At 35.7% G+C, this 23,680-nt stretch overlaps 3 protein-coding genes across 4 annotated transcripts; 1 reads left to right on the forward strand and 2 right to left on the reverse strand.

Annotated features, from left to right (window-relative positions):
• Positions 1-3,710: 3,710 nt before the first annotated feature.
• LOC21403615 lies at positions 3,711-5,143 on the reverse strand. The gene is made up of 3 exons (XM_010092567.2): positions 4,865-5,143; positions 4,521-4,722; positions 3,711-4,394 (listed from the first exon to the last, which is right to left on the reverse strand). Exons 1-3 carry the CDS (start codon positions 5,030-5,032, stop codon positions 3,910-3,912), a joined length of 855 nt encoding a protein of 284 aa, XP_010090869.1. The 5' UTR covers positions 5,033-5,143; the 3' UTR covers positions 3,711-3,909.
• Positions 5,144-14,218: 9,075 nt separating this feature from the next.
• LOC21403616 (50S ribosomal protein L3-2, chloroplastic) lies at positions 14,219-16,713 on the forward strand. Its single transcript, XM_010092568.2, has 5 exons — positions 14,219-14,609; positions 14,746-14,955; positions 15,230-15,334; positions 15,613-15,726; positions 16,201-16,713. The coding sequence occupies exons 1-5, from the start codon at positions 14,280-14,282 to the stop codon at positions 16,375-16,377; spliced, it is 936 nt and encodes a 311-aa protein (XP_010090870.1). The 5' UTR covers positions 14,219-14,279; the 3' UTR covers positions 16,378-16,713.
• Positions 16,714-18,712: 1,999 nt separating this feature from the next.
• LOC21403617 (probable Histone-lysine N-methyltransferase ATXR5) lies at positions 18,713-21,523 on the reverse strand. Of its 2 annotated transcripts, none has more exons than XM_010092569.2 (6): positions 20,921-21,523; positions 20,729-20,812; positions 20,154-20,383; positions 19,826-19,926; positions 19,490-19,702; positions 18,713-19,111 (listed from the first exon to the last, which is right to left on the reverse strand). In XM_010092569.2, exons 1-6 carry the CDS (start codon positions 21,255-21,257, stop codon positions 18,952-18,954), a joined length of 1,125 nt encoding a protein of 374 aa, XP_010090871.1. In that variant the 5' UTR covers positions 21,258-21,523; the 3' UTR covers positions 18,713-18,951. The 2 variants fall into 2 exon arrangements, with proteins under 2 accessions (XP_010090871.1, XP_024017767.1); XM_024161999.1 differs by lacking the exon at positions 18,713-19,111 and adding an exon at positions 19,230-19,280.
• Positions 21,524-23,680: the final 2,157 nt, after the last annotated feature.

Here is a 23,680-nt window from a genome sequence, read left to right on the forward strand (position 1 = left end):
ATATGCAATATAAGATCTCATTGAAAAAAAAAATGATATCTCAATCAGAATTGAAACGAAAAAATTACGAATCCCATACCCCCTTTCAAAACATATTTATCAAGATTATCCTTTGATTAAGGTTCATTCAAATGTGTTCTATCAAAAAAAAAAAAAAAAGATAATCCATTAGATTATCACTGGTAATTATTCTCTGAATAAATCTCTTGATTTTTATTGTTTTTAAAATTAGCATATTTTCCTCATTCTCCCGTGAGAGTACGAGTGAATGGCCAAAAATTTACTCTCTTTTTTAAAAAAATTTAAAGAAAAAGTCTATTTTTTAGTTTTAATTTACTTTTGTTTCGCAATAGATAATTGATTACTAGGTAAATGAACTCACAAAAGAGAGAAATCAATCATTAGAATTCGTCCTTATCCGAGAGCAACCGCTGATGGAAATATTGGAAACATAAGGCATCACAACAATATCAACAAAATGTTAAGAGTTTTTATTTAAGGAAATCAAATCAACTATTCTAAAATTGTATATCTGATGAGAGTGTATCGAGAAAATAATTATTTTCATTAAAGAATAAGGATGATTTCATTAAATAATTATTTAAGCTGATGTTCATGATTATAACTTCATAAAAATTTATACTTTTAAACAGACGCAGTCAGTCTTAGTAAAAACACACAGAAGAGAGGGAAATAGAGAGAGATGATAGGAGTTTTTATGACCAGAAACTCAGTGTATCGTGGGTCTTTGACCACTAAAATTTATCTATAAGTTCGTCATCAGATGCTCAGTTTAGGGTGGGGTTCGCACCATTAAGAGAGGAGGACGGTTGTCGAATCGAATCTAAAATAAGGATGAGATCGTTGTTCAACTTGAAGCGTTATTGGATGCGTTGGTCTTTATTTTGTAGAGGTTTTGTGATCTGTGAGAGAGTTTAGTTGTCTTATAGTACACACGTTAAGTATTATCTATGGAGTCTGGTACACATTATTTTCTCTTGAGCTTATAAAGAACCTGTTATATGTGGTACCATATTTCTTATAATAAGAGTGATGTGTATGCATTGGTATTTATAATGTCTTTTCATATTTTGGAATATATTATCCATTAAAAAACCCACATTTCTTTTGATTTATATTATTTGTCCAATTTTAACCTCCCATGATGGTGCATAGTCAAAGTAATTAAGGAAAGATCTTATTTGGAATAAAATCACAAGAAAAGGAAAAGTATCACAAGGAAAATGGAAAGTATCCTTGCACACTACGGATTTGAAAAAAATAACCCATCCGATAACGCTAAATTTAAACGTGAGTTTTATCAAATATATTTTTAAAAAAATTATAATGTATAGTTGTTGTTTGAAACGGCATGTGTTAAGTAAGCATGAAATTTCAAACAATGACTATACAATCTTATCTCTATGTATTTATTTTAATTCAGACGGCTAGCTAATGCGTCCAAGCATTATCTATTACAGTTTGTCTTTCAACTTCGTGTCTCTCTAGATTTGAAAACAAAGGCAGAGGTAGGCAGTAAAAATAGTTTAGGAAGAACGACAAGAAACTAAGCAGAAAAACGACAATTAATCGAGTTATTCTTAACCCAACATATATATACAAAACACACACGTTCCGCATGGTCCCACACGCGGTTATCACGTGTGTCCCTGACATATGGACTATAAATTTGATTTTATTCTTCTGTGAAGCAAATAGTATCAAAGTCTTGCATCATGTGTTATTTCGGCAGTATATATCCAGAGCAGCAAAATTCTCTCTCACTTCCCATTGTTTTTTGTTTGAGTTTGCCGTTGTTTTGTAGTGCCACTAGTTTCTTTCTTTTACGAAATAGAAGATAGATACATAGATAGATGTAGATAAATACATATCTGTCCCGTTACCCCCTTATACATCCCTTTCTATACCTATCTCCTTTTCTATTTTGTTTCTTTTTGACAAACATCACTTATTATTTGGATGTGCACGATATTTTCTAAAAATAAATAAAGACACCTTTCTTCTTCTTTTTTTTCAATGCAAAACAACATTTTATTAACAATAAAGCATAAAACTTAAAAAAAACGCAATATAAAAAATTTAATACAACAAACCAACGTCATAAATCTGTTAACGTTCTAGAACATAGATCTAAAGTCCGATAGTGGACACAATTTGGAGCATTTTCTTGAGCTCTTTTAATTATCCCTCCATAATTGGCTCTCTCAAATGGGCCGTAGCAAACTCTCTTGCAAAGACCGATCTCTAAGAGTCAATATTCTTTTCGATCAAGCTCGCTGAAGCGGGAGATCTGAGTAAAAGCATACATAAGATGAAAAACAACACTAAACCCGCCCTGATCTAGAGATTGGTGGGGAAAATAACCAAGACCAACAAACAAAACCCACTCAAAGTTAGAGCTTGTGGGGAAATACAACCAAAATCACTAAAAGTAACCAAAACCTACATAGATTTAGAGATTGATTGGACATTAACAATGATAGAATGATTGCTTTTATTGCACCTACGACTAAAAAAAAAGAGAAGAAAACACTAATACAAACTCTATTATCATGTAGATCGGTCGACGTAAAGTGCAATAGTATATTTTAAAGGCCGGCTGCTCAGAGACGCACTTTCGATAGCTATCATTCTTTCATGCTCTCCCTTTCAACAAATAAATAATAATATACCCACATATAATTTTGACACATTTCTAGTTCGCGTGCTATATTTATGTATAATTTAATTGCACCCAATTCTGTCGTGAAGTGTAGAATTTAAATCCTCAATCCACATTAGGAAAAAAAAAAAAAAAAACTAATATTGTTTGATTTTTTTGATTAGAAATATAATATTTGATTTGATGTTAATTAGTGAGTGTTGCATATTATTTTGTAATTCGGGCATCTACGTTAATTTATTTTTATTAACGTCTGGAAAACATACTATATAATCAATAACCATATATGTATATATATTTACTGATCTGGAACTCAAATATGTTATGGTGAATGGTATTCAGATAGTTTTATGAATAATCATAGAAGCAGATCTATAAAATCTTCATTGCTCAATCACTGCCCACTGTCCATGTACTATATATAGCCTATAGGCACACATGAAAAAAAAAAAAAAAAAAAAAAAAAAAAAAATTTTGTGTTGACCAAGTGAAGATGATTAACTAATAGAAAACATTGTTCACTTGAGATTTGATCTCATTAGTATAAAATTTAAATGAAAGCCTCGTTTTAGGTAAACAGTCCAATGGGTATTTTTTTTTTTTTCTTAATTCTTATTCTCGAGTATGTGGCAAACAACATGATCATACCTATGCCTACATAATATGCAGACATATTGACGTTGATGGTGCAACGAAGCCATATTATCAACTTTAAAATTATTACTGCCACATGATGGAATTAGTGGTAATATAATGAAATGAGGATGTGAAACAAATTTGAACAAAATGAATTTAATTATATAATTGTGCCCATGTGTCGACTAGATGTAAGAAAATTCAAGGAATTATATTAATTACCAACTACGTACTCATAATATATATATATATATATATATTATCTTTGTTGATGTGTGTGCGTGTATTATCCTCGTGTATAAATCTACAAAGCTTTTGCATAAGAAAAGGATAAAGGACCATACAATATAACACAACTTCATAACCAAATTAAATGGTACGTTCTCAAGTATGCCCAAAAATAACGACGGATTCATTCAACAACCCCTCCATACAAACAAACTAACATTTTAATAATGTAGTAAAATACCCTAATTAGCAAACATATTGATTATTTATTGAGAGAGAGAGAGAGAGAGAAAATAAAAAAGAAGAAAACTAGGAAATCTAATCTAAGGTTAATTAGAAAACCAAAATAAAAATAAAAAATGTCAGCAGCAGTTGATGCTCATGTTGGAGAATTGAGTGGACAAGGCAGAGGCACCTCCTCCCAAATCCCTTGTTTTGTTATTATTATTAACAAGAGGATTAGGAGGTGCCCATTCCCACTTATTAGTAGTAATAAAATTATGATCATTACTAATTTGATCATTAGTAATTTGATCACGTGGGTGGTTTTGGGTTTGGGAAGAATTGATGGAGAGCCATTTGGAGTGCATGTAAGCGGCGGTTCTCCAAGGGGGCACGTGGAGGCCTCTTTCTGTGAGGGACTGTTTGGCTGCGGAGCAAAGGAGTGATATAATCGGGATGAGTTTGTCCTCCGTCCCCACAAATATCTGAGGGAGTGAATCCGTCAGCTGCTTGTAGAATGGGGTGGGCCTTGCCACTTGGAACTGTGACTTGAACTCTATGTCCACTATCACCCTCTTCTTCTTCTTCTTCTTCCCATTTTTAATCTCAATGAACTCGTAATCACCTGTCACACCAATAATATACACACATATATATATATATATATATATTAAAAACAGTACGAGATTAATTTGAGGAGTTTGGAAAACCATTTCTTGGAGTTTAAGAAAAAAAAAAAAAAAAGACTCACCAGCAGGGCATCCAAAGGAAGTAACCCAAGAAGTATGGCAAAGAGAAGCATTGAAGCCATCGGTGTTAAGCTTCATGACAAGAAAGTTTCTAATAATATGATGATGGTTGTATTCATCCTTTTTGTTTCTCATTATAATTATGTGCTTCAAAACTCTCTCAAGGACCTCACCTTCGGCCTTTGTCCTGCGCCCAAGCATCTCCTACCAAAAACAAAACAAAAAATTCAAACATAAGTATATATAACTTTAAAAATACATGGATGAACATATATCTTAATTTGCACAAAACACAACAAAAACCAAACTCGTATATGTTCATACAATTAAAAAATAAATAAAGAACCTGCAAATTGTAATACTCGGTTTGGTTAGCAAGAGGAAAGGTGTTGCAGTGATGATCAGGAGGTGTTGATTGATCTTCTGATGATGATGATGATGATGATGATGATGATGATGATTCTATAAAATCATGAACCATCTGAACCAGTCTCTCCTCTTCTACGCTTCCCATATTTTTCACTCTTTAATTTGTTTTTCTTAATTTGATGATCAAAAAGCAATGCTAATTTTGAGTAGAAAATATTGGATTTGGAGCTATGTGTGAAAACTTGAAGGAAGGGGCTGGTTTTATATATGTTTAAGGTAATTATGTGGACACGAGTGTGGCGGTGGAAAGTAGTACTAATATGACACCTATATGGTGACAGATGAGGTCATTGTTAAAATAATTAAACACACTATGGTAACACAATAGTTAGAAGAATATTGGTGAAGAATATCCTTATCTTTTTTCTCTTTTTGTAGGACCCTGAAATTGACATCATCATCAGGAAAAAAAAAAAAAAAAAGCCTCAATACATTCGACACATCAGAACAGGTAGGGATTGTTCTTTTGTAGTATAACTTGAGTGTAATTTTTGAGTTGAATTTGAGTTATAACTTGAGTTGAAGTTAAAATTTGAATAAAATTAAATAAAATTGAATAAAATTAAAACTTAAAAGAACATAAATTTAAATTATCTTTTTTTAAAAATTTTTTAGATAAAAGAACATGTCCGTAATTTCGCTCTCAATAAAGACAATCCAAAGAAAAATAAAATAATAATAATAATAATAAAGTTCCAAGGAAGTCCAAAACATTCAACTGTCTTTTTTGGAAAAACCAGCACTTTGGTTTGCTTTCCTAGCTAGTGGAGGAAAAATGTTGCTTAACTGACATATGACGCGTGTCAAGCACGTGTCTGGTGGAGGATTGTTGTCCAACTCTAGTGTGACAAATAAGAGTCCGTTATTTCTATTTTTCTGTCCGATTAATTATTGTTCCACGTATAAAATTAAGCATAGAACTAAATATGCACTAAAAATGCTTGAATAACTAAATCAGATGTTAAAATTTAATAAAAAAGATAGACGAATAGATAAATGAGACAACATGTTTAAACCTTAAAGAGAACCGCTAGTTAGGGCTGTTCATGGGTTGGGTTGGTGCGGGGTAGAATTTTTTTTTCTCCGCCCCAAAGGGTGCGGGTTGCACATATTTGGCCCCAACGATGTTAAAAAAATTTCACAACCCAACAATATTTGGGTTGGGTTGGGGCGGTGCGGGGTGGGTTGGGTGGTCGGTTTCAACATTCAAAAAATCAAAGACTTAAAGTTCGATATAATATTCAAACTTCATCATTAAATAGAAATAGCACCTATCCTTATCAGTCCGGCGAGAGAGCACCGGAGAAAGTGGGCAAGACGGCGGCCGAGAGGACTGAGCAATGAGGAGAGAGTTATGAGGGGGTTCACGGGAGGGGAAGAAGAGGGAAAACTGAAAAGGAAGAGGCAAGAAGAGGGGGTTCACGGGAGGAGAGACCGAGAATGAGATTGTGAACCCTAATGTTAGCGAGCCTAGGGTAGAACTTAGGCAGTTTGGCTTGGGCCGAAAGCTTGGAGGTATGTTGTGCGGGTTGGGTTGGGGATTGCGGGTTGTTATGGGCCCAACCCGTAATCCGCCCTAAACACTTCGGGCCAGAGGTATAATGAGCCGTAAATTTAAAAATAATGCTGTTGGTTGCTTTTTTCGGCTTGGGTTGGGGCGGGGTGGGTTGGGTTTGCGGGTTATTTGAGTTTATGAACAACCCTACCGCTAGTAAGTATAGATTGGTAGATGAGGCCTTCCAGCTAAAACCTCCCTAGTTTTTTTTCTGTTTTTTTTTTTTTTTTGGACTAAAACCTCTTAGTTTGCCTACACTAAATACACATTGCATATTGTGTGTTGTTCAACAGCTTTTAAGATGTGTAATAATTTTTTTTCTTTTGGGATAAAAAATGTTTAATTAATCATTTAGTTATTTTACCATGTCAGCAGTACGGGGAGAAAGAGGCAGTAAAGTAAAGATATGGCTCCGTTTGGTAATGCTTTTGGGAAGCTAAAAGCACTTTTTTTTCAGCTGAAGCTCAAAAATGTGTTTGGTAAACACATAAAAATAGATTCTTAAAAAATCTAAAAGCTATTTTCCATCTGAAATCAGAAGCAGCTCATTTGCTGCTTCTGATTTCAGATTGTGCGGGAATCTAAACGGAGCCATTAATGAAATTTTGGTTATTCCCAAAATAACCCATCTCTCCCTCATCCTCGTGCACACATCTCCTCAGCCCCTCCCCCTAAAACTCTCAGCCTCTCAACCGTCGCTCGTGCTCTCTCTTCTCAGCCTTTCAGCCTCCTCTCGTGCTCTCTCGCCTCAGCCTCTCTCAGCCTCAACCTTCGCTCTCTCAGCCAAAGCTCTCTCCCTCCATTTATTTTTCTTCTCTCTCTCAGACTCCCTCTCTCTGTTTATCTCCTGCGATTGTCGGCGGCGGAGTCCCCAAAATCTCTGTTCGTCGCTAGCTGAGACCAGCGGATCTCGTTGGAGCTCGCAATCTCTGCATTTGTAAGTGCTCGATTGAACTTTTTTTTTAATGTCGATTTAGTGTATGGCTTGATGAAATTTGGGTTTTGAATGTCGATTTGGTGTTGGTGGTTTCGAATGTCGATTTGGGTTTCCAGATTTTGTACAAAATTTTGTTCTTCGACAGCCATTTGATCTCATAAAATTTTTTTTCCAGATTACTCCGAATCTGTTGAGTTTTGTTGAGTTCCTTGAAATTGCTAATCGATGCATTACCCTTTTCCTTCTGTTGATCTTTATTGCTGAAATCTCGATGACAAACGGTTGTGCAAAAGCTGAGATTATAGGACAAATTTTGCAATTTTTTTACTGTAATGTATTTCTGGTGTTTTGGTTCATCTGGGCATAGGCTCCGTTAGTATGAATGCCATTGAAGAAACAGGGAGAACGGTGAAGAAATGGTCAAGATTAGGAACTAAAAATGTAACTGCTAATGTTAATGAAATTAAAAAAAAAACGAAAGACATTAAGAAATTAAAAAAAAAACCGTAAGAGAGAAGAACATGACCAATTTTTCATCCTTCTTCTTGGAATTTGAAAACCTAGTTTTTGTTTTTCTGTTTTATTTATTATTCATGATTTTTAGACAGTTAGACATTGATCTTTATTATTAGTATGTGGAGTTTTCAATGTTTTTTGGCTCTACGCAGCGATAGCAAGGTGTGTTGGTTATAGAGCTTTACTCTTGCAAAGCTTTCACCTTTACTGCTTGGGAGCTTTAAGTGACAATGGCTTAGTTTGTACTTCCCAGTAGAGGGTGCAGGATCTTCTTGAACTAAATGACCTCATTTTTTCGTATTAGAAGTTTTCCAGCTCGTATTTATGTGGCAAATATGTGTGTTTTTAGTGTGTGTTATCTTTTGTTAGCTATTTCTTTTTCTCTTTCCTCTTTGATAGACAAACTCTTACCTTGAGGGTTAGTTTCCTAACAGCAGATATGTGTAGGCAAAATAGGGAAAAATTATGACACTGAAAGTTCTTTTTGAAGATGCTATGCGACATTTGGCATATTCTTTAGTCATATAAATTTTAAGAATTGGGAATTTTTTTTTTATTATTAATGAAATTTGAGAACCATACCAATTCTGGCATCTGTGTATCAGTTTATGCATTAGAAGTTTAAGGGCTATAACCTCATGTATCTTCTCATGGTTGAAGTGCAAGTTTTTTGGTCTTTAGGTTGGGTAAGGTTGGTTTGAGCCTTGAGAGATTGGAATTGAAGCTTTAAATATTTTTAGAAGAAAAAACCACTTATAGCCCCTTTCTTTCTTTCCTCTTATATATATATATATATGTGTGTATATGTATGTATATATGTATGTACGTATAATGCAATCAGTAATGTCAACAAAAGTGCTTGTCACTGTTAAAACTATCTATTCTAGTCTAATCTAATATAATATATAATCTAATAATAATAACAAGCAATATTAATGCGTAGCTTCAGAATTCCAATAAGCTTAGCTAAATAGATCACATATGCTTAACCAATGACCTGATCAACATTTCTACAAACCATGTTATGATATGCCTATGTTATTTATTTGCAGCTTAAACTGTTTGATCATTTGCCATTTTTACCGTTCTATTTATTTTTACCATTCAATTGCAATACTAGCAAGAATGGAGGTTGACACTCTTGTGGTTAAATATTGCTTAGCTATTTGTTCATTATCATTTGCTTAAAAAAGCCTTAAGTTACTTTAGTTATTTTTATTATCTATAAATATGCGTTGGGACGTTGGGTCATAATGGTGGTAGCACTTTCAGTCATCATTTGTTCAAATGGAGGGTAGTGCATCACAAGGTAAGGCGATATGGGATACCGAGGCAATACAGCTTTTTTGTGATTTATGTATCAAAGAGGTTGAAGGTGGACACCGACCTGGGACACATCTTGACAAAGTTGGATGGGAAAATGTAATTCAAAAATTTAACGAAGTAACCAAACAAGTGTATAAAAGAACACAATTGAAGAATAAGTGGGATGCTTTGAAGAATGATTGGAAACTTTGGACGGAACTTGTTGGGAAGGAAACGGGTTTAGGTTGGAACAATAAAAAGAATACTAGTGATGCATCTGAGGAATGGTGGCATAATAAATTGCAGGTATACGAACAATATACGAATGAAGTTGCACATTATTGATAGTGTAGTGTTAGTGTGTGGCAGGTTTAATTTATTAAAGTATTTTTACAGATTCATCCTAACACAGCGAAGTTTCGTACTCGGGGAATTGAACCAGAGTTTGAGGATAAGTTGAATAGGATGTTTACTAATACTGTGGCCACAGGGGTGTATGCTTGGACACCCGCATCTGGACAGATGCCATGTGAGGATGATAAAACAACAAATGAAATGATATCTCCACTTGAACAACTTGAGAGTAGTGGATCGTCAGATGCACCTATCGGGAGAGAAATGCCAGAGAACCCTAAGAAGAAGCGTCCAATCGAGCTAGATGAGGGACAAAAGAAATTCAAAAGAGGGAAAGGTAAGGATAAAGTTGGCGGTGAGGCCAAATTGTCTCAACAAATTGAGCGCCTTGTCACTGTAATGGAGACTATTAGTACCGGATCATCCATTGCACAAACTAAAGGACCAGATTATAGCATGACACAAGTTATTGAAGTCCTTGAATCTCTACCTGGATTAGAGAGTGGGAACGAGTTGTATTTTTTTGCTATCCACTTGTGCGCAGACACGATTAAAAGAGAGGCATTTTTTGCTTTGAAACGACCTGAGTTGCATCTTAGCTGGCTTAAGTTTGAGCACGGCCTAGGATCATCCTCTTAAATTCCCTTGAGTATCCCTTGAGTGTCCCTTGAGTCTTCCTTTACTATGAGTAGTATTTTAGTGTGGCTTTCATTAATTATGTACCAGATTGTTGTTTTTTCCATGCTTTTGAATACGATGTATTAAATATTGTACTCCATTTTTATCCATCAGACATTGATATTTTCTATTATTTCATTTGAACATTGTTTACATGTAGGTTTCTTCATTATTAGCTGGGATGTCTGACAATATTACCCAGCTACGTTTACAACTTGTTTGTGTTACTGCACACATCATTGAACAATATTATAATAAGTATATTCACAAAAATCCTTGTATGAACTCTGCTCAAACGGAAAACATGTGGGTAATGGAATTATTAGGCGGACATGAAATTAGAAGTTATAGAATGTTTAGAATGGATAAGGATGTATTTATGTCCCTATGTAATGATTTGCAATGTAACTACGGATTACAGGGATCAAGAAATATATCTGCGTTTGAAATAGTCAGAATGTTTTTGTTCATTTTAGGTCAGGGTGCGGGAAATCGTTCAACACAAGAACGATTTCAACACTCTGGTGAAACAATTAGTAGATATTTTGAGTATGTTCTAGACATTGTTTGTCGTATGAGTATGGATGTTATAAAGCCTGATGATCTAGAGTTTAGTGGAGTTCCTCAAGAGATATTAGTGGATTGTAGATATATGCCTCATTTTAAGGTATTCTCTTAGTTCATAATATGCTTCCTTCCTTATTTAAAGTATTCATTTTAAACATAGAACTTTCTTCTTTTTAGAATTGTATTGGTGCAATAGATGGCGTATACGTTCCAGCTATAATACGACCAGAAGATCAAGTCCCATTTATTGGTAGAAAGCGTGTGCCAACCCAAAATGTGATGGCTGCTTGTGATTTCAATATGAAATTTACATATGCATATGCAGGTTGGGAAGGTAGTGCTCATGATACAAGAATATTCTTAGCAGCACTACGTCGTACAAGTTTGAAGTTCCCAAAACCACCAGAAGGTTAAAACCTCTTCTATATTCATAAGAACTCTGTTTTATTAATTACTAAGTCTTTGTGTTTGTATCTCAATAGGTAAATACTATTTAGTGGACGCGGGTTATCCACAATTAAAAGGATTTCTTGGACCTTATAGAGGAGAACGATACCATTTAGAACAATTTCGAATGGGTCGTCGACCAACTGGCTATAAAGAGGTATTTAACCAAGCACATTCTTCTCTTCGAAGTGTCATTGAACGCACATTTGGTGTCTGGAATAAAAAATGGAAAATTTTGAAAGACATGCCAAATTATCCGTTTGCAAAGCAAGTGAAAATAGTTATTGCTACAATGGCGCTCCATAACTACATTAGGAAGCATCATAAGCGTGATCTACATTTTCAAAGGGTCTAGGATAATCTAGATGATTTCGTTTATGAAGAGAATCAACCAGATGACAATAATGTAGAAGAGAATGAAGCTTTACTATCACTGGAAATGGGTGAAGTACGAGATCAAATTGCAATAAGCTTAATGAATACGACTTAATTCTTTTCATTTGAGTTAAGTTTGTAGGTATATACGTGTGTATTTGTAGGACTTAAGTTTGTATTTGTAGGTACATATGTGGTGTGTGTGTATGGATATATATGTTTGTATTTACGTGTGTGTGTGTGTGTGGATATAATATTTATGTATTCACGTGTGTGTGTGTGTATTTTGTATTTTGTTCTTTCCATGCATGCCATGTTTTGTAATTTTGAATGAATTGTCTACTTCATATAAGATGTTTGTTATATGATTTTTATCTACCTTACATTCTGATTTTTTTTCCTACTCACGGACAAATGTAAAAGAGGTTGCATATATTCATTCATTCAGTTACACGTTTTCTTTTCAGTTGGTTTTTTTATCCTTGCGAGCCTTTATAGTTTGGACTCTGTGGATGGAACAGAATGGTATAATTTTTTAGGAAAAGGCGATGGGACCATTTGATATTTTTGAGAATGCGAAGTTCTATGCCAAAAACAATTCCACAACTCGAAGACTACAACTGTCCCTGAGTAATTGTTACTAATGCTTCTTTTAGTTGTAATTATATTGTGAATGAAGAAATGGAAAAAAAAAATGAGAATTAATTATCATAAATTTATTGTTAAAAAATTCAAAATCAAAACATTATGTGTTTTTAAAGTTAAACAAGTATTTTTAAATACCAAAAATAATTATATCTATTTAAATTTCATATCATGTTTTTTTGGTCATTTTACATACCCACAGTAATTCCACCTTAAAATTTACCAAACGCTATTTATTGATTTTGAAATCAGCACAGCTACTATAATTATAATTTACCAAACACTCAGCTGCTTTTTGAAACAGTTACTTTTTCTTTTAGCACAGCTAAAAGTATTTTTTTTAAAATCCACAGCATTACCAAACTAAGCCATGGGTTTGGGACTTTAAAACACCACATTAATCTGTTGTACATTTTTGTTGTTATGGTAGACTTGCTATTAAACTGTGATACTCGTATTCAATATTCATGAACTACGTACAGTAGAACTGATATATATGGTTGCAGAAAGAAAGAAGAAGAAGAAGAAGAAAGGATTTATATAGTCGGAAGTGGAAGTCTAAGTCAGAGATTTACGTAGTAAAGTTAAGATAGGAGGCAAATCCCACAACTTAGATTCTGCCAAACTCAAGAACCAACTAGCAAAATATTTCAATGTGATTGGAACCAGACATTTATTTGGTTAATTATATAAGCTTACAAGACATGAAATTAGGGTAAGAGAGAGATAATGTACGAAGATATATATGTTTGTACCAATTATTAAAAAAAAGCACACTAAAACTAAGCTAAAAGATGCTAAATATATAGTGGCAGCCACCTAGGACTAACGACTGTCGACATGATCTCTCAATCACAATAATATTCACATGCCGTTTTTTCCAGTTGGTTTTGGAGGTGAAGAATCCATCTGCCTCCATTAATATTCCCACCTTAATTTCAATAGAGTAATCGATAGCTACGAGGATATCGGCAATCCACCTTAATTTCAATATAGTAACATGTGTAGTAGTGTAGGCTTGAGTTAGAGTGACCAATACCATGGTGTAGTGGCAATATTATATAGCACTCATTAGAAACATACATGCAAAACAACAAGTCGATGAAATAACCATCATATATTATATACATAAGACAGCTGGCTAGCTATGATATGTTATGAGAAAGTTAACTTTCTAATTCTGTCAAGTGCTTCAAGGCAATAGAGCCGGTCTCTAGTCCTAATTCCACTATATAACGGCATGTTTAGTGACATTTATACATTGTATAATTTAATATGAGATTCAAAATTAATACAATATGAAGTGTGATATTTAGTATGTAAAATTGAATGTCTGTTGTAGCTTGTATAAAAAAATCTCACACACACATATGCAACATAGAGTAGTGTGTGCCAAATGAGCAGCATCTGCACTATAGTAGTACAAATACACTGGCAAGATATCAAAATTCCACAATACAACGTTTGTGAAAATAAACATCTCCTAAATAGAAGATTTTAAGAAACTCATAATCATATGTTAGATACGTGCATACAATAATGTTTGCCAATTGAGAAACTTATGATAAATAGTAGCACACTGGAAAGTGCCTGAAAAACTTTTCAATTAATGAATGTCTTCAGAGCTTGGACGCTGCAAATTGATTCACGCATTTTTTTATTTTTTATTTTTTATTTTTAAGGTAGAATGTAATAAAGCTAACAAGAGGGAGATTTTCGTAATTAAACTATTAAATATGTCGTAATAGAAGAAGGAAACAAACGACGTCGTCAAACTTTACCAAAGTTAATTTAGTTTATTTTATTATTATTATTATATTTTTTTTGAAAATGAGCAGTCTATGTATGATGATTAAAACGCTCTAAAACCCTAAACCACTAAAACCCCCCATTTCCCCCTTTCCTTCCTTCACTTCTTCTCTGCGTTCAAGTCAAGTGCAAACGCTAAAAGCTATGTCCGCCATAGCCAGAGGCTTGGCCTCTCGCCTCCGCCTTCTCTCCTCCATTTCTACTACTAACACTTTCTTAATCCGGCGATTCAGCGCCGCTGAGGCCTTGGTCGACGGCGGCGATGGTGAGATCAACACTCATCGGATCATCGAAGCGAAGGCGGGCGTCATGACTCCCAATTCGAGGCGGACGGGGCTGGTCGGCGTCAAATGCGGCATGACGGCTCTCTGGGACAAGTGGGGCGAGAGAATTCCCATCTCCATCGTTTTCGTGGACGACAACATCGTTTCTCAGGTTAAGACTCCCGAGAAGGAGGGAATCACTGCCTTGCAGGTGTCTCTTTCTTTCTTTCTTTCTTTCGTAGGAAAATGCACAAAAATTTTATCATCATCTCTTGTTCAAAGACCCAAGCATTAGTTTCAAGCAAAATTCTTCTTAAAATGAATTAAGTTGTTGGGTTGGTAGTTAGATTGGTTGTGGACAGAAGAAGGAGAAACACTTGAGGAAACCGGAAGTGGGTCATTTCAGAGCTCAAGGTGTTCCCATGAAAAGGAAATTGAGGGAATTCCCTGTTACTGAAGACGCGCTTCTTCCTGTTGGTACTTCATTAGGTGTTCGACATTTTGTACCTGGTCAATACGTTGATGTCATCGGAATTACCAAGGGCAAAGGTTTTCAGGTTAGCTGCTCTAATTAAATTAATTACCGATTGTTAATTATCGTATTAGTCTATTGCTATTTGCTACAATAGTGAGATTAATTTCACACAGCAAAAACTACATCCTTTTGTCTTAAAAACCTTACATACTGTTCACTCATGTTTAGAACCCTTCAAAAAGTGGAGTTTAGAACATGCTTATTTGAGAAACTGAAATATTATAAGTGAAGTTCAGGAACTTCTATTCTATGTTATGCATTCTCTTTAGATTCTTATATGTGTTTTCTGTTTTAAGGGTGTGATGAAAAAATACGGATTTGGAGGAGGACCAGCTTCTCACGGTGCGTCACTATCCCATCGGAGTCCTGGTTCTACGGGTCAGAGGGATGCTCCTGGAAAGGTCAGTACGCATTACTTTCATCTCTTTGATTCTTGCGTTGTTTGCAGAAACCGATAAATGATTTTATAATGCTTTTCTGGGATAATGGATGAAATGAGATGTATTAGCAGTGTGCTGTCTTTCTTCTGATGATTGATGCATTTGGAATTTTTTCCCCCCTCTATTGACCAGTGCTCATATTTTAAAGCCAATGTCTGTCAAATAAACATCAAGTAATACTTCCTGTGTTTCCTTTTCTCTTGGATTTTATATTCAACTATTTTTATGTTTATGAACAGGTTTTCAAAGGGAAAAAGATGCCTGGACGCATGGGCGGGAATCAAAGAACGGTTAAAAATGTTTGGGTTTACAAGATTGATCCAGCGAGGAATATGTTGTGGTTGAAAGGCCAGGTATGTTTCTCTTGCTCTTGTAGTCTGTGCTTCGAAACTTAATGGATCAGGAGAAGACTCTTCCCTGCCCCTACTCTCATTGTTGAACTTAACCAGCCAACGAATTGTCCCTAATTCCAATAGTTAGGAAGATAAACAGAAATTTTTGCCAATAGTGTTTATTTTATTTTATTTTATTCCCACATTGTTTTGGATTGAATTTTTGAATGATTGTTGTAATCCAACTGTTTGGAATAATTGTGCGGTAACTAGTGTGATTTTCCCCCTTTCCGATTGCAGTTTTTTGTTGCATGAGCAATAATGTACATTTAGAAAATTTTTATTTTAATCTGCTAAAATTCTGTGTATTTTATGAAATTGTTTTTTTTTTTTTTTTCTTTCCATGATGTGTATCAATTTTGGTGTTAATTATAATGTTAGAACTGGTTTTGTTTTGCAAAGTTTTGGGGGTCTAAAGTTTGCCATTTTCCATAGGTCCCTGGTGCCCAAGGAAACTTTGTATTCATAAAAGATTCTGTTTTTAAGAAACCAGACATATCACTGCTTCCATTCCCCACGTACTTTCCTGAAGAGGACGAGGACCCAACGGAGTTGGAACCCCTGGTTGCCGATCTTGGGGAAGTAGATCCATTCATGGTAGCAGCAGATTAGTAGGACCTAAAATGGAAAACCTTAGAATTAGTCCAGTTTTGCCAGTTTGGTTTTGCACTTTTGCTTCCAGGCATGGCTTTTTTACGCGCGAGAAATCGTTTGGCAGCTGTGTGTGAGAGGAGCCACATGAGGAAAGGCAGTTGATGACATTCTTTATTTACGATTTTTATATGGAAAGGCAGCTGGAGAAGCGTGTAATCTTACTATTCAGTTTTATCATCCACAATCTCATTGTCCAAACAATAAATTTAAGACAGTAGACGTCTTGGATTTTGGTCTGTTGATAAGACCTTTTTGTGGAATTTCTTGCCCAAACTTGATGCTTTGCCATATCAATATGCCTAAGAAAGTTTGCTTAAAGTCTTGACATAACTTCAAGGGTAGTAGTTCTATTTATGTTTGCTCAAGTCTTTTACCATGCCTTGGCTTTACCTTGGGTCTTGAATGAATCAAAGGCAACCAAAGCAATCTAGTACTCATGACTACTTTTTAAATAAAATATGATGAAACCCTAAAGCTTCTTATTAGTACTAATTGTAATGATGTAAGATTTGGGATTGTATAATAGTTTCGTAAAGATTATCCCAAAGAAGAAAACTAGAAATAAAAGTACATGAGACAAAATGAGGTACCTCGTGATATTTGATACATCATCCATCATTGTTGTGGATATTTTAAACTTTTTCCCCACTAATCCTTGCGTGCATAAAGTCTTCCAAGTTGATTTTTTGTTCTCTCTCTTATGGTGCCTTGAGTGCTTACAAGAACGCAGTTACTTAAATTGCAAGTTACTTAAAATGAAAGACATTTATCAAATAAATTAAGAAGGAAAACAGATGTTCAACTTTGTATTTTCAGTAATTTTGAATTTTAAAACCCTTTGAAATCTATCCTTCTAGCACCTTTTAATTGACTTTAATGCCATAAAATTAGATAAGATGCCAAGTTTATCTTGACAAAATAAAATTCTCTTCGTAACAATTCCTAACCGCTTGTAATTTTAATCATCGCGCTTAAGGGATACAACTCTTTATTGGCAATTTGAGGGTCAGTTTTTCATGATTACCAATAATGTAGATGTATTGGATATCACTCGACCTCAGATGAGGATTTTGTAATCTCCTGCCCTTACCCTTCTGGTCCTTGGGATAAGCTGCCAGAGCCTCACAACTGGTGGTGAGTTTCAACTCCATAACTTGGCCACAATTGCTTTGGGTGTCAACTGCTTGTCGACGCCATCGCCATCATCGTTGGTTTCAACTTTCAAAGATGACAACCACGGCGGATAGTGGATATCCATAACTAGTACTCGTTCTAGAGTCTTTCCTTGGATGTTTAGGTTCCGTTCATTTCACCGATTCGAGTTTAAAATTCGAGTTTTGTTACAGTAAAAAGCTCTCAGAAATAGTCACATCTAACTTTTTTACTATAGTAAAAAGTTATGACATAAAGTCACATCTCAACTCAAATTAAAAACTCGAATCAGCAAACTAAACGAGCCTTAAGAAAGTGGTTTGGTGGTCATCGTGACACTGATTCCGTCACTATCTTGGCTGCCAACGAGTAGGAAATGAGAAGAGTGGCCGTAAGGAGGATCAAGATTAAAAGGAATGAATGTTGAAGGCACCAAAGATAAGAGACAACGGCAAGAGTGTTGCTAATTAGCTAAGTTGTCCAAGCCAGTATCTTCTACCACAAGTATGGATTAAGACTTGACATTTTGGACAAGTAAATCCGAAGTTGAATAAGGGCATCAAAAAGCCTAAGGCTAAAGTTTACAACTATAATTGGAAACTAATCTTTTTTAGGGACAAATCCGAATGTCTAGGGCCTAGTAATTAAATACCTAGTAACTAGCTCATGGCCTTGGCTCTTTAAAATTTGCAAAAGTGACTAGAGAACAAGTCAATTGGAAGGTTGTTATAATTATTGTTTGTTTTAATAGACTGATGGCTTGCGAGAGAAAACTTGGACAGTGAAACTTTCCACTCTATAGTATCCCGATAGTATACCGGGCATTGAACACAACACCATCATCATCTGATAGCTCTTCAGTGAGCCTTGATCAGTCTTTAGGCAAAAGAGGAAAGAACTAACACTGCTAGTATCTTCAATGGTACGTAGTGGATTTCCAGATTTCATAAACAGCATGGGATATGGCGATATGCGGAGAAAAGATATGCAGAGAAACAAATGACAAGAAAATAAATAAATTAAAAGAGACTTATCATTGAGATAAAACTGTATTACAAAAATAAATTATCTAAATCATATATATCGGAAACTTTAAATTTCCTGTTTGGTTAAATTCAAAGAAAAATTTCCTTTTGCCTACTCTATTTCTCTCACAGCCCAAATGTGGCAGCTCTAAACCAGAAGCTACAACTAATTGGGCATGAGTACAATTAGATGAAGAATGTCAGACTCTGCAACAATGATGAGTAAGCTTTAATTTAAAAATAAAAATAAAAATAAAAACTAAAAAATAAAAAATAAAAATAAAAATGCCCAAAGACCTATCTGTAGTCTCGACCCGGAATTAGTTCCAAGTAAGAGTTAGGCTTAGGCAGCAGCTCAGACAAAATGCTCAGTAGGATATTCATGCTCATATCCGTTGTAGTCATAGTATAGCCTCTCCCCTTTAGCAACATCACGAGTAGCAACCAAAAACACCCGGCATTCACCGTTAACGCTGTATCTCACACATTTACAATTCTGCTTCTTCTTGCCATCCCTGCACAATATTCAATATATTTTAGGCATTATAGTCACAATGCTCTTAGTAAACAGAAAATATTGTGCAAAGTTCATTGGGTAGCGTGGTCAAAAACTTGCCTTCCAGGAAACATTCTATACTTAGTAGTGAATTATTTTTCAACGGACAGGTTCATCATATTTGGGTGCTGTTTAATTTTGAAACAGTTTTGATGTCACTTGACGCTCAGAAACAACACTACCAGGAAATATTCTATACTACAGAAGCCCGGAAGCCCTTAAAAGATATGCTTTGAACGGTCCAATAACATTAGCTATACCCATATACTATTTCCTTTCTTTCCCCAATTTGAAGTCAGAATATGCATACCAAGAGAAAAAGGTTGCATGGGCTTACATGGTATGATTGTTAATGCCATTGATAAAGCGAGCAATGTTTCCGCGTTTATCAGGGCAGATGACGAGGCTCTTAGTTGGGTTTGTTGCTAAGAGAAGAGTCATCATGCCATCGCAGTCATCTTGTTCCCGGTTCTTAATGTAATCCACATCGCCCGTGTATTCAGCAATAAATGTCATATCCTTAATAGGGCCATCAGCCTCTACAGTAAAACTACATGAAGAAAAAATAAAAAGAAAAAAAAAATTCAACAGGAACCTACTCTAAAGTCTAATATGAAGGTACCATATACAATTGCCAGCATAGCATTATGAATGAGTTGAAGATGAAAGGTACCCTTCACATGAATCAAAAACTACTATAAGCGGCGGACATTCTCCTCTTCTACACATGGCTCTGCACTGTTCCAAGGTCTCGGCGTCTTCTTTCGAAAGAACCTGTAAAGAAAAAGGTCTTAACTTATGCAATCAACAAAGTAGCTTCTGCTGCATTAGGGAACATTTGCAGCCAGTGTCAAATTATATCATAACCAAACAAGATGCAAACTTGATGGAGTCTGATGACAAAAAATTATGATTCTTTTTTTTTTTGAACATTCGCTTTCCCTCCAATTGCAAGAATTAAGACAAAAAGAGACAGAGAAAGAGAGGCTCTGAATGAATACCTGCATGCCACCATCTTCAAAGTCGGATTGATTAGCAGACTTAGGAGCCATGCCGGGTACATAAGTGAGATCATCGCTGAATTCCATTTTCAATGTGGTTAAAGCGGAAGCCAATGATCCCATTTGTTTCAACCTTTGAGCACGATCTTCTGACGAAATGAACGGCAGGAGTCTCCTTCTCTTCTTTTGCATTACTAGTGATCCCGAACGCCTGCGGCGCTTTCTAGCATCTGAAAATCCCAATTGAAAACCATCACACCATCACATAGAACACGATTACGTTCATAATCTCTAATCTATACAAGAAAATAAGAATAACAACAATAAGTGAATTTAAGCATGGCTTCACGTGCTAGTAGCAACATTATGCACGCAATCACATCCATGCGTATATACAAACATATAGAACTAGGTTATGTTCCTCAACTAAGAAAAAGAAATTATTTGAATCCAATCATACGCACAAATTGTATGGTATTTAGCGTATTAATGAATGCGCAGAACGATGTTTTGTGAGGCATGAATGAAGACATAAGAATTATCGTTAAAAAAACAAACAAGAAATGCAGGTTAACCTTGAGGAGACGGGCATTTATCTTTGACGGAGTTGGTGCATTTCTGGATTCGGAAAAAATCGATTATCTTCTTCTGCGAAAAGCCTAACCAAAACAAACACGAAATCATCATCAGCATTGTCACTCTCGAACATCGCCGATCATCCAAAACTAAAAAAGAATTGCAATAAAAATAAAAACAAAAATCCGTACTTGTTCTTACTCTTCTTCGGTGGCCGGAGCAGGAAGGGCAAAGCCAGCAGCCGATGGGAACTCTGGCGACGATTGGCCTGAGGCAGTTGAGGTGGAATCCTCTGTCGCATTTGTCGCAGAGGAGGAGCTCATCGGCCTTCTCGCCGGAGCCGCATTGCTCGCACCGTGACCCGCCGTAATCGCCGCCGTCGGCCACCGCGTACTCGGCCCTCGCCATCACCTCCGCCAGCGGCTTGAACTTCTTCGCCGGCGGTGACTCCGGCCGGAAAGGAGCCGAAGTGCGGCGGCGCCGGGAGGCGCCAAATCGGATGAGGCGCTGACACGAGGGTGGAGCCATTGGTGAATTTGGGGAAAGTCCGAGGGTAGAATTGGAATTGAGGAGGAGATTCTATTCTCTTCTCTGAGAAAGAGGAAGAGATGGTGGTCTTTGTTTGTGTATCTCTCGGGGAAAGAGAGAGAGAGAGAGAGAGAGAATGGGAATGAGGAGAGTCGGACAGAAGAGAAGAGAGAGAGAGAAGAAAGAGGCGGAGTGTGGCCCTACGTTGACGTGGATGCATTTTATTGGTTAATGTCTGATGTGCGCACGGAAACTAATGTGCGCACCTCGAGCTTCTTACATGGTAGCCGTTTTGGCAGTCAGAGGACGGAATTGCCCTCTAGAGGACGGAATTGCCCTCTAGAGGACGGAAACGGAAAAGGGTATGTTTGTTTGGGGGGACAATGGAAATATTTGGATGGATGAAAAATGTGAAAGATGAAAAGCCATTCTAAAGAGTCGTTTGCTGATAGATGGAAAAATCGAAATAATGAATGATAATTATTTGTACAACAAATATATTGCCAATAAAAGCCAATTTCTCAAGCGCATGCTCACTGGAAGGTGGAAGGAGGAAGCTTAAGTGCCAACGGCGTCATCAAAAGTCACCAAAAAGTGTAGCAGTCACTGAATACATAGAATGACCTAGGATTTAATTATATGATTAGTTGTAACACCCAAAAAGTTAAGGGTTTCATTTTAGTTAATGAGAGAATCAGACTATAATAAATTAGAGAAGTATACTCTATATTCTCGATATATTATAAATTCTACTAAAATCATATAAAAGATTACACACTCTATTTTCAATACAAGAACCTTGAGGTTTACTAAAATCTACTAAAATCACATATTATAAATTCTACTAAAATCATATTGTTGTCACCATGTTTGTATGTTCTAACAACGGAGGTAGTCTTATTAACAAGCTATGGTCACATTCAATTTTGTAGGGCATTTTATATGACCACCACATATTTTAGCCTTGGATTGACTTGTACTATGGGAGAGAAACTTTTATAGAATATGACGGTCACGTTATCACATTATATTTAGACTATCAAATATACTCTTAAGATATCAAATGGTATCTAATTGGTATCCACCTAGATACCGGACATATATGAGAGTTTTTCACTTTGCTTGTGATTAGGAAGGCAATAAGGACGAAGCTATGGCCATCTCTGCACGTTCCTCCTCCGATGAATTCAATCTCACCGGACACCATTTTATGATCCCTTGCTTAATTATAGAGCACTGAGAAAGAGACCTCGCGGTGGTTTAAATCTGTGATGGAGAAAGTTTAAATCTGCAATGGAGAGCATATATTCATAAAAGAGTTATCCATTTAGAGATATTTTCTATTTATTTTAAAACTTGTTCTGCCACATGGCAGAAAAACTCATAGTTTTGTCACCTTGGTAGAAGTCGATCCGCACCTTTACTTTGTGGTAAGATCAATAAATATCTCAATTTTGTATGTGTCAAATAGACATTTTCTTGTTGGATTTCCTTTATAATTAGTGGTCATTTGCGATTATATTTGAGCATATACGTTGTTAAATTTAAAATGAAATTTTTCCTTAAAAATGATTATGTTATGTATCTAGCTCATTCAAAAAACCAAACAACCCAAGACTTCTTTTGTAAGTATCTTTTCTATTTGTTTAGCAAGGAGAAGGGCGAGTTCTAGCACCAAAAGAGAGGAAGAGAAGTACAAGAGTTTGGTTCCCTTAAAAGAATAAAAAATATTTACTTTTTTTGTCCGGTTAATTATTAAATTATAATTTTTAAAAGCATTTTTCATAGGCGCTCTCTTTTTCTTTCTAAAATTTTTTCTCCTCCTTCTTTCTAAATTTCTCTGCCTACCTTTTCTCTTTAGCGTCGGACCTCTAGCAACAAAAATCTCATCTCTAACCTCACAGCGAGATGATCTACTAGGTGATAGGCTCATTCTCTCTAAGTTTCTTTACCGGTCTTTTCGTCAGATATGACCCGTGAAGGTATGAGTTTCTTAGTAGTTTTACACGATCTTCAGAGGGTGTTCGCCAACCGTAGAATCTGGAAACTCATGGACAGACTTAGGGGAGTTGTTTGCTCGTGGTGTTCACACCATCTCTAACCATATCTCTCATATGTAGGTTTGTGGATTTGTGTATAGTTTTTTGTATTTTGTTCTTTTTTTTTTTTAATAATGGCGATGGTTTCCCCATTCCCCGGTGTGTTCCTCCAGCTAAAGGGTAGTTTTCCCACCTCTCTCAGTCTGTGGTGTTTTCTCCCCCAGTCAGCGGTTGGCTTCTCCACCGTTGTTAGTCTGAGGTTGTAACGCCTCGAAGAATTAAACAGGTTTAATTATGTTAATTTTGATATATTAGTGTGCCTAATATTAATTTTTCTTAATTAATCATGTCATTAAAATTTTTAATTACTTTCAGTTTTGAAAA

This window comes from Morus notabilis, unplaced genomic scaffold, assembly GCF_000414095.1.
Source record: "Morus notabilis unplaced genomic scaffold, ASM41409v2 Scaffold698, whole genome shotgun sequence".
In the NCBI taxonomy this organism is placed as follows: Eukaryota; Viridiplantae; Streptophyta; class Magnoliopsida; order Rosales; family Moraceae; genus Morus; species Morus notabilis.

What these genes read in the sequence shown, in the direction of transcription:
- LOC21403615 (XM_010092567.2), bottom strand. Translation starts at nt 5,032, where the DNA reads ATGGGAAGCGTAGAAGAGGAGAGACTGGTTCAGATGGTTCATGATTTT. An exon ending in CCGAGTATTACAATTTGCAG is followed by an intron (nt 4,723 to 4,864) that starts GTTCTTTATTTA and finishes TGTTTTTGGTAG; the next exon opens with GAGATGCTTGGGCGCAGGAC. An exon ending in TTCCTTTGGATGCCCTGCTG is followed by an intron (nt 4,395 to 4,520) that starts GTGAGTCTTTTT and finishes TTGGTGTGACAG; the next exon opens with GTGATTACGAGTTCATTGAG.
- LOC21403616 (XM_010092568.2), top strand. Translation starts at nt 14,280, where the DNA reads ATGTCCGCCATAGCCAGAGGCTTGGCCTCTCGCCTCCGCCTTCTCTCC. An exon ending in CCAAGGGCAAAGGTTTTCAG is followed by an intron (nt 14,956 to 15,229) that starts GTTAGCTGCTCT and finishes TTCTGTTTTAAG; the next exon opens with GGTGTGATGAAAAAATACGG. An exon ending in TGTTGTGGTTGAAAGGCCAG is followed by an intron (nt 15,727 to 16,200) that starts GTATGTTTCTCT and finishes CATTTTCCATAG; the next exon opens with GTCCCTGGTGCCCAAGGAAA.
- LOC21403617 (XM_010092569.2), bottom strand. Translation starts at nt 21,257, where the DNA reads ATGGCTCCACCCTCGTGTCAGCGCCTCATCCGATTTGGCGCCTCCCGG. An exon ending in TAAATGCCCGTCTCCTCAAG is followed by an intron (nt 20,384 to 20,728) that starts GTTAACCTGCAT and finishes TGGGATTTTCAG; the next exon opens with ATGCTAGAAAGCGCCGCAGG. An exon ending in GTTTTTGATTCATGTGAAGG is followed by an intron (nt 19,703 to 19,825) that starts GTACCTTTCATC and finishes TTCTTCATGTAG; the next exon opens with TTTTACTGTAGAGGCTGATG.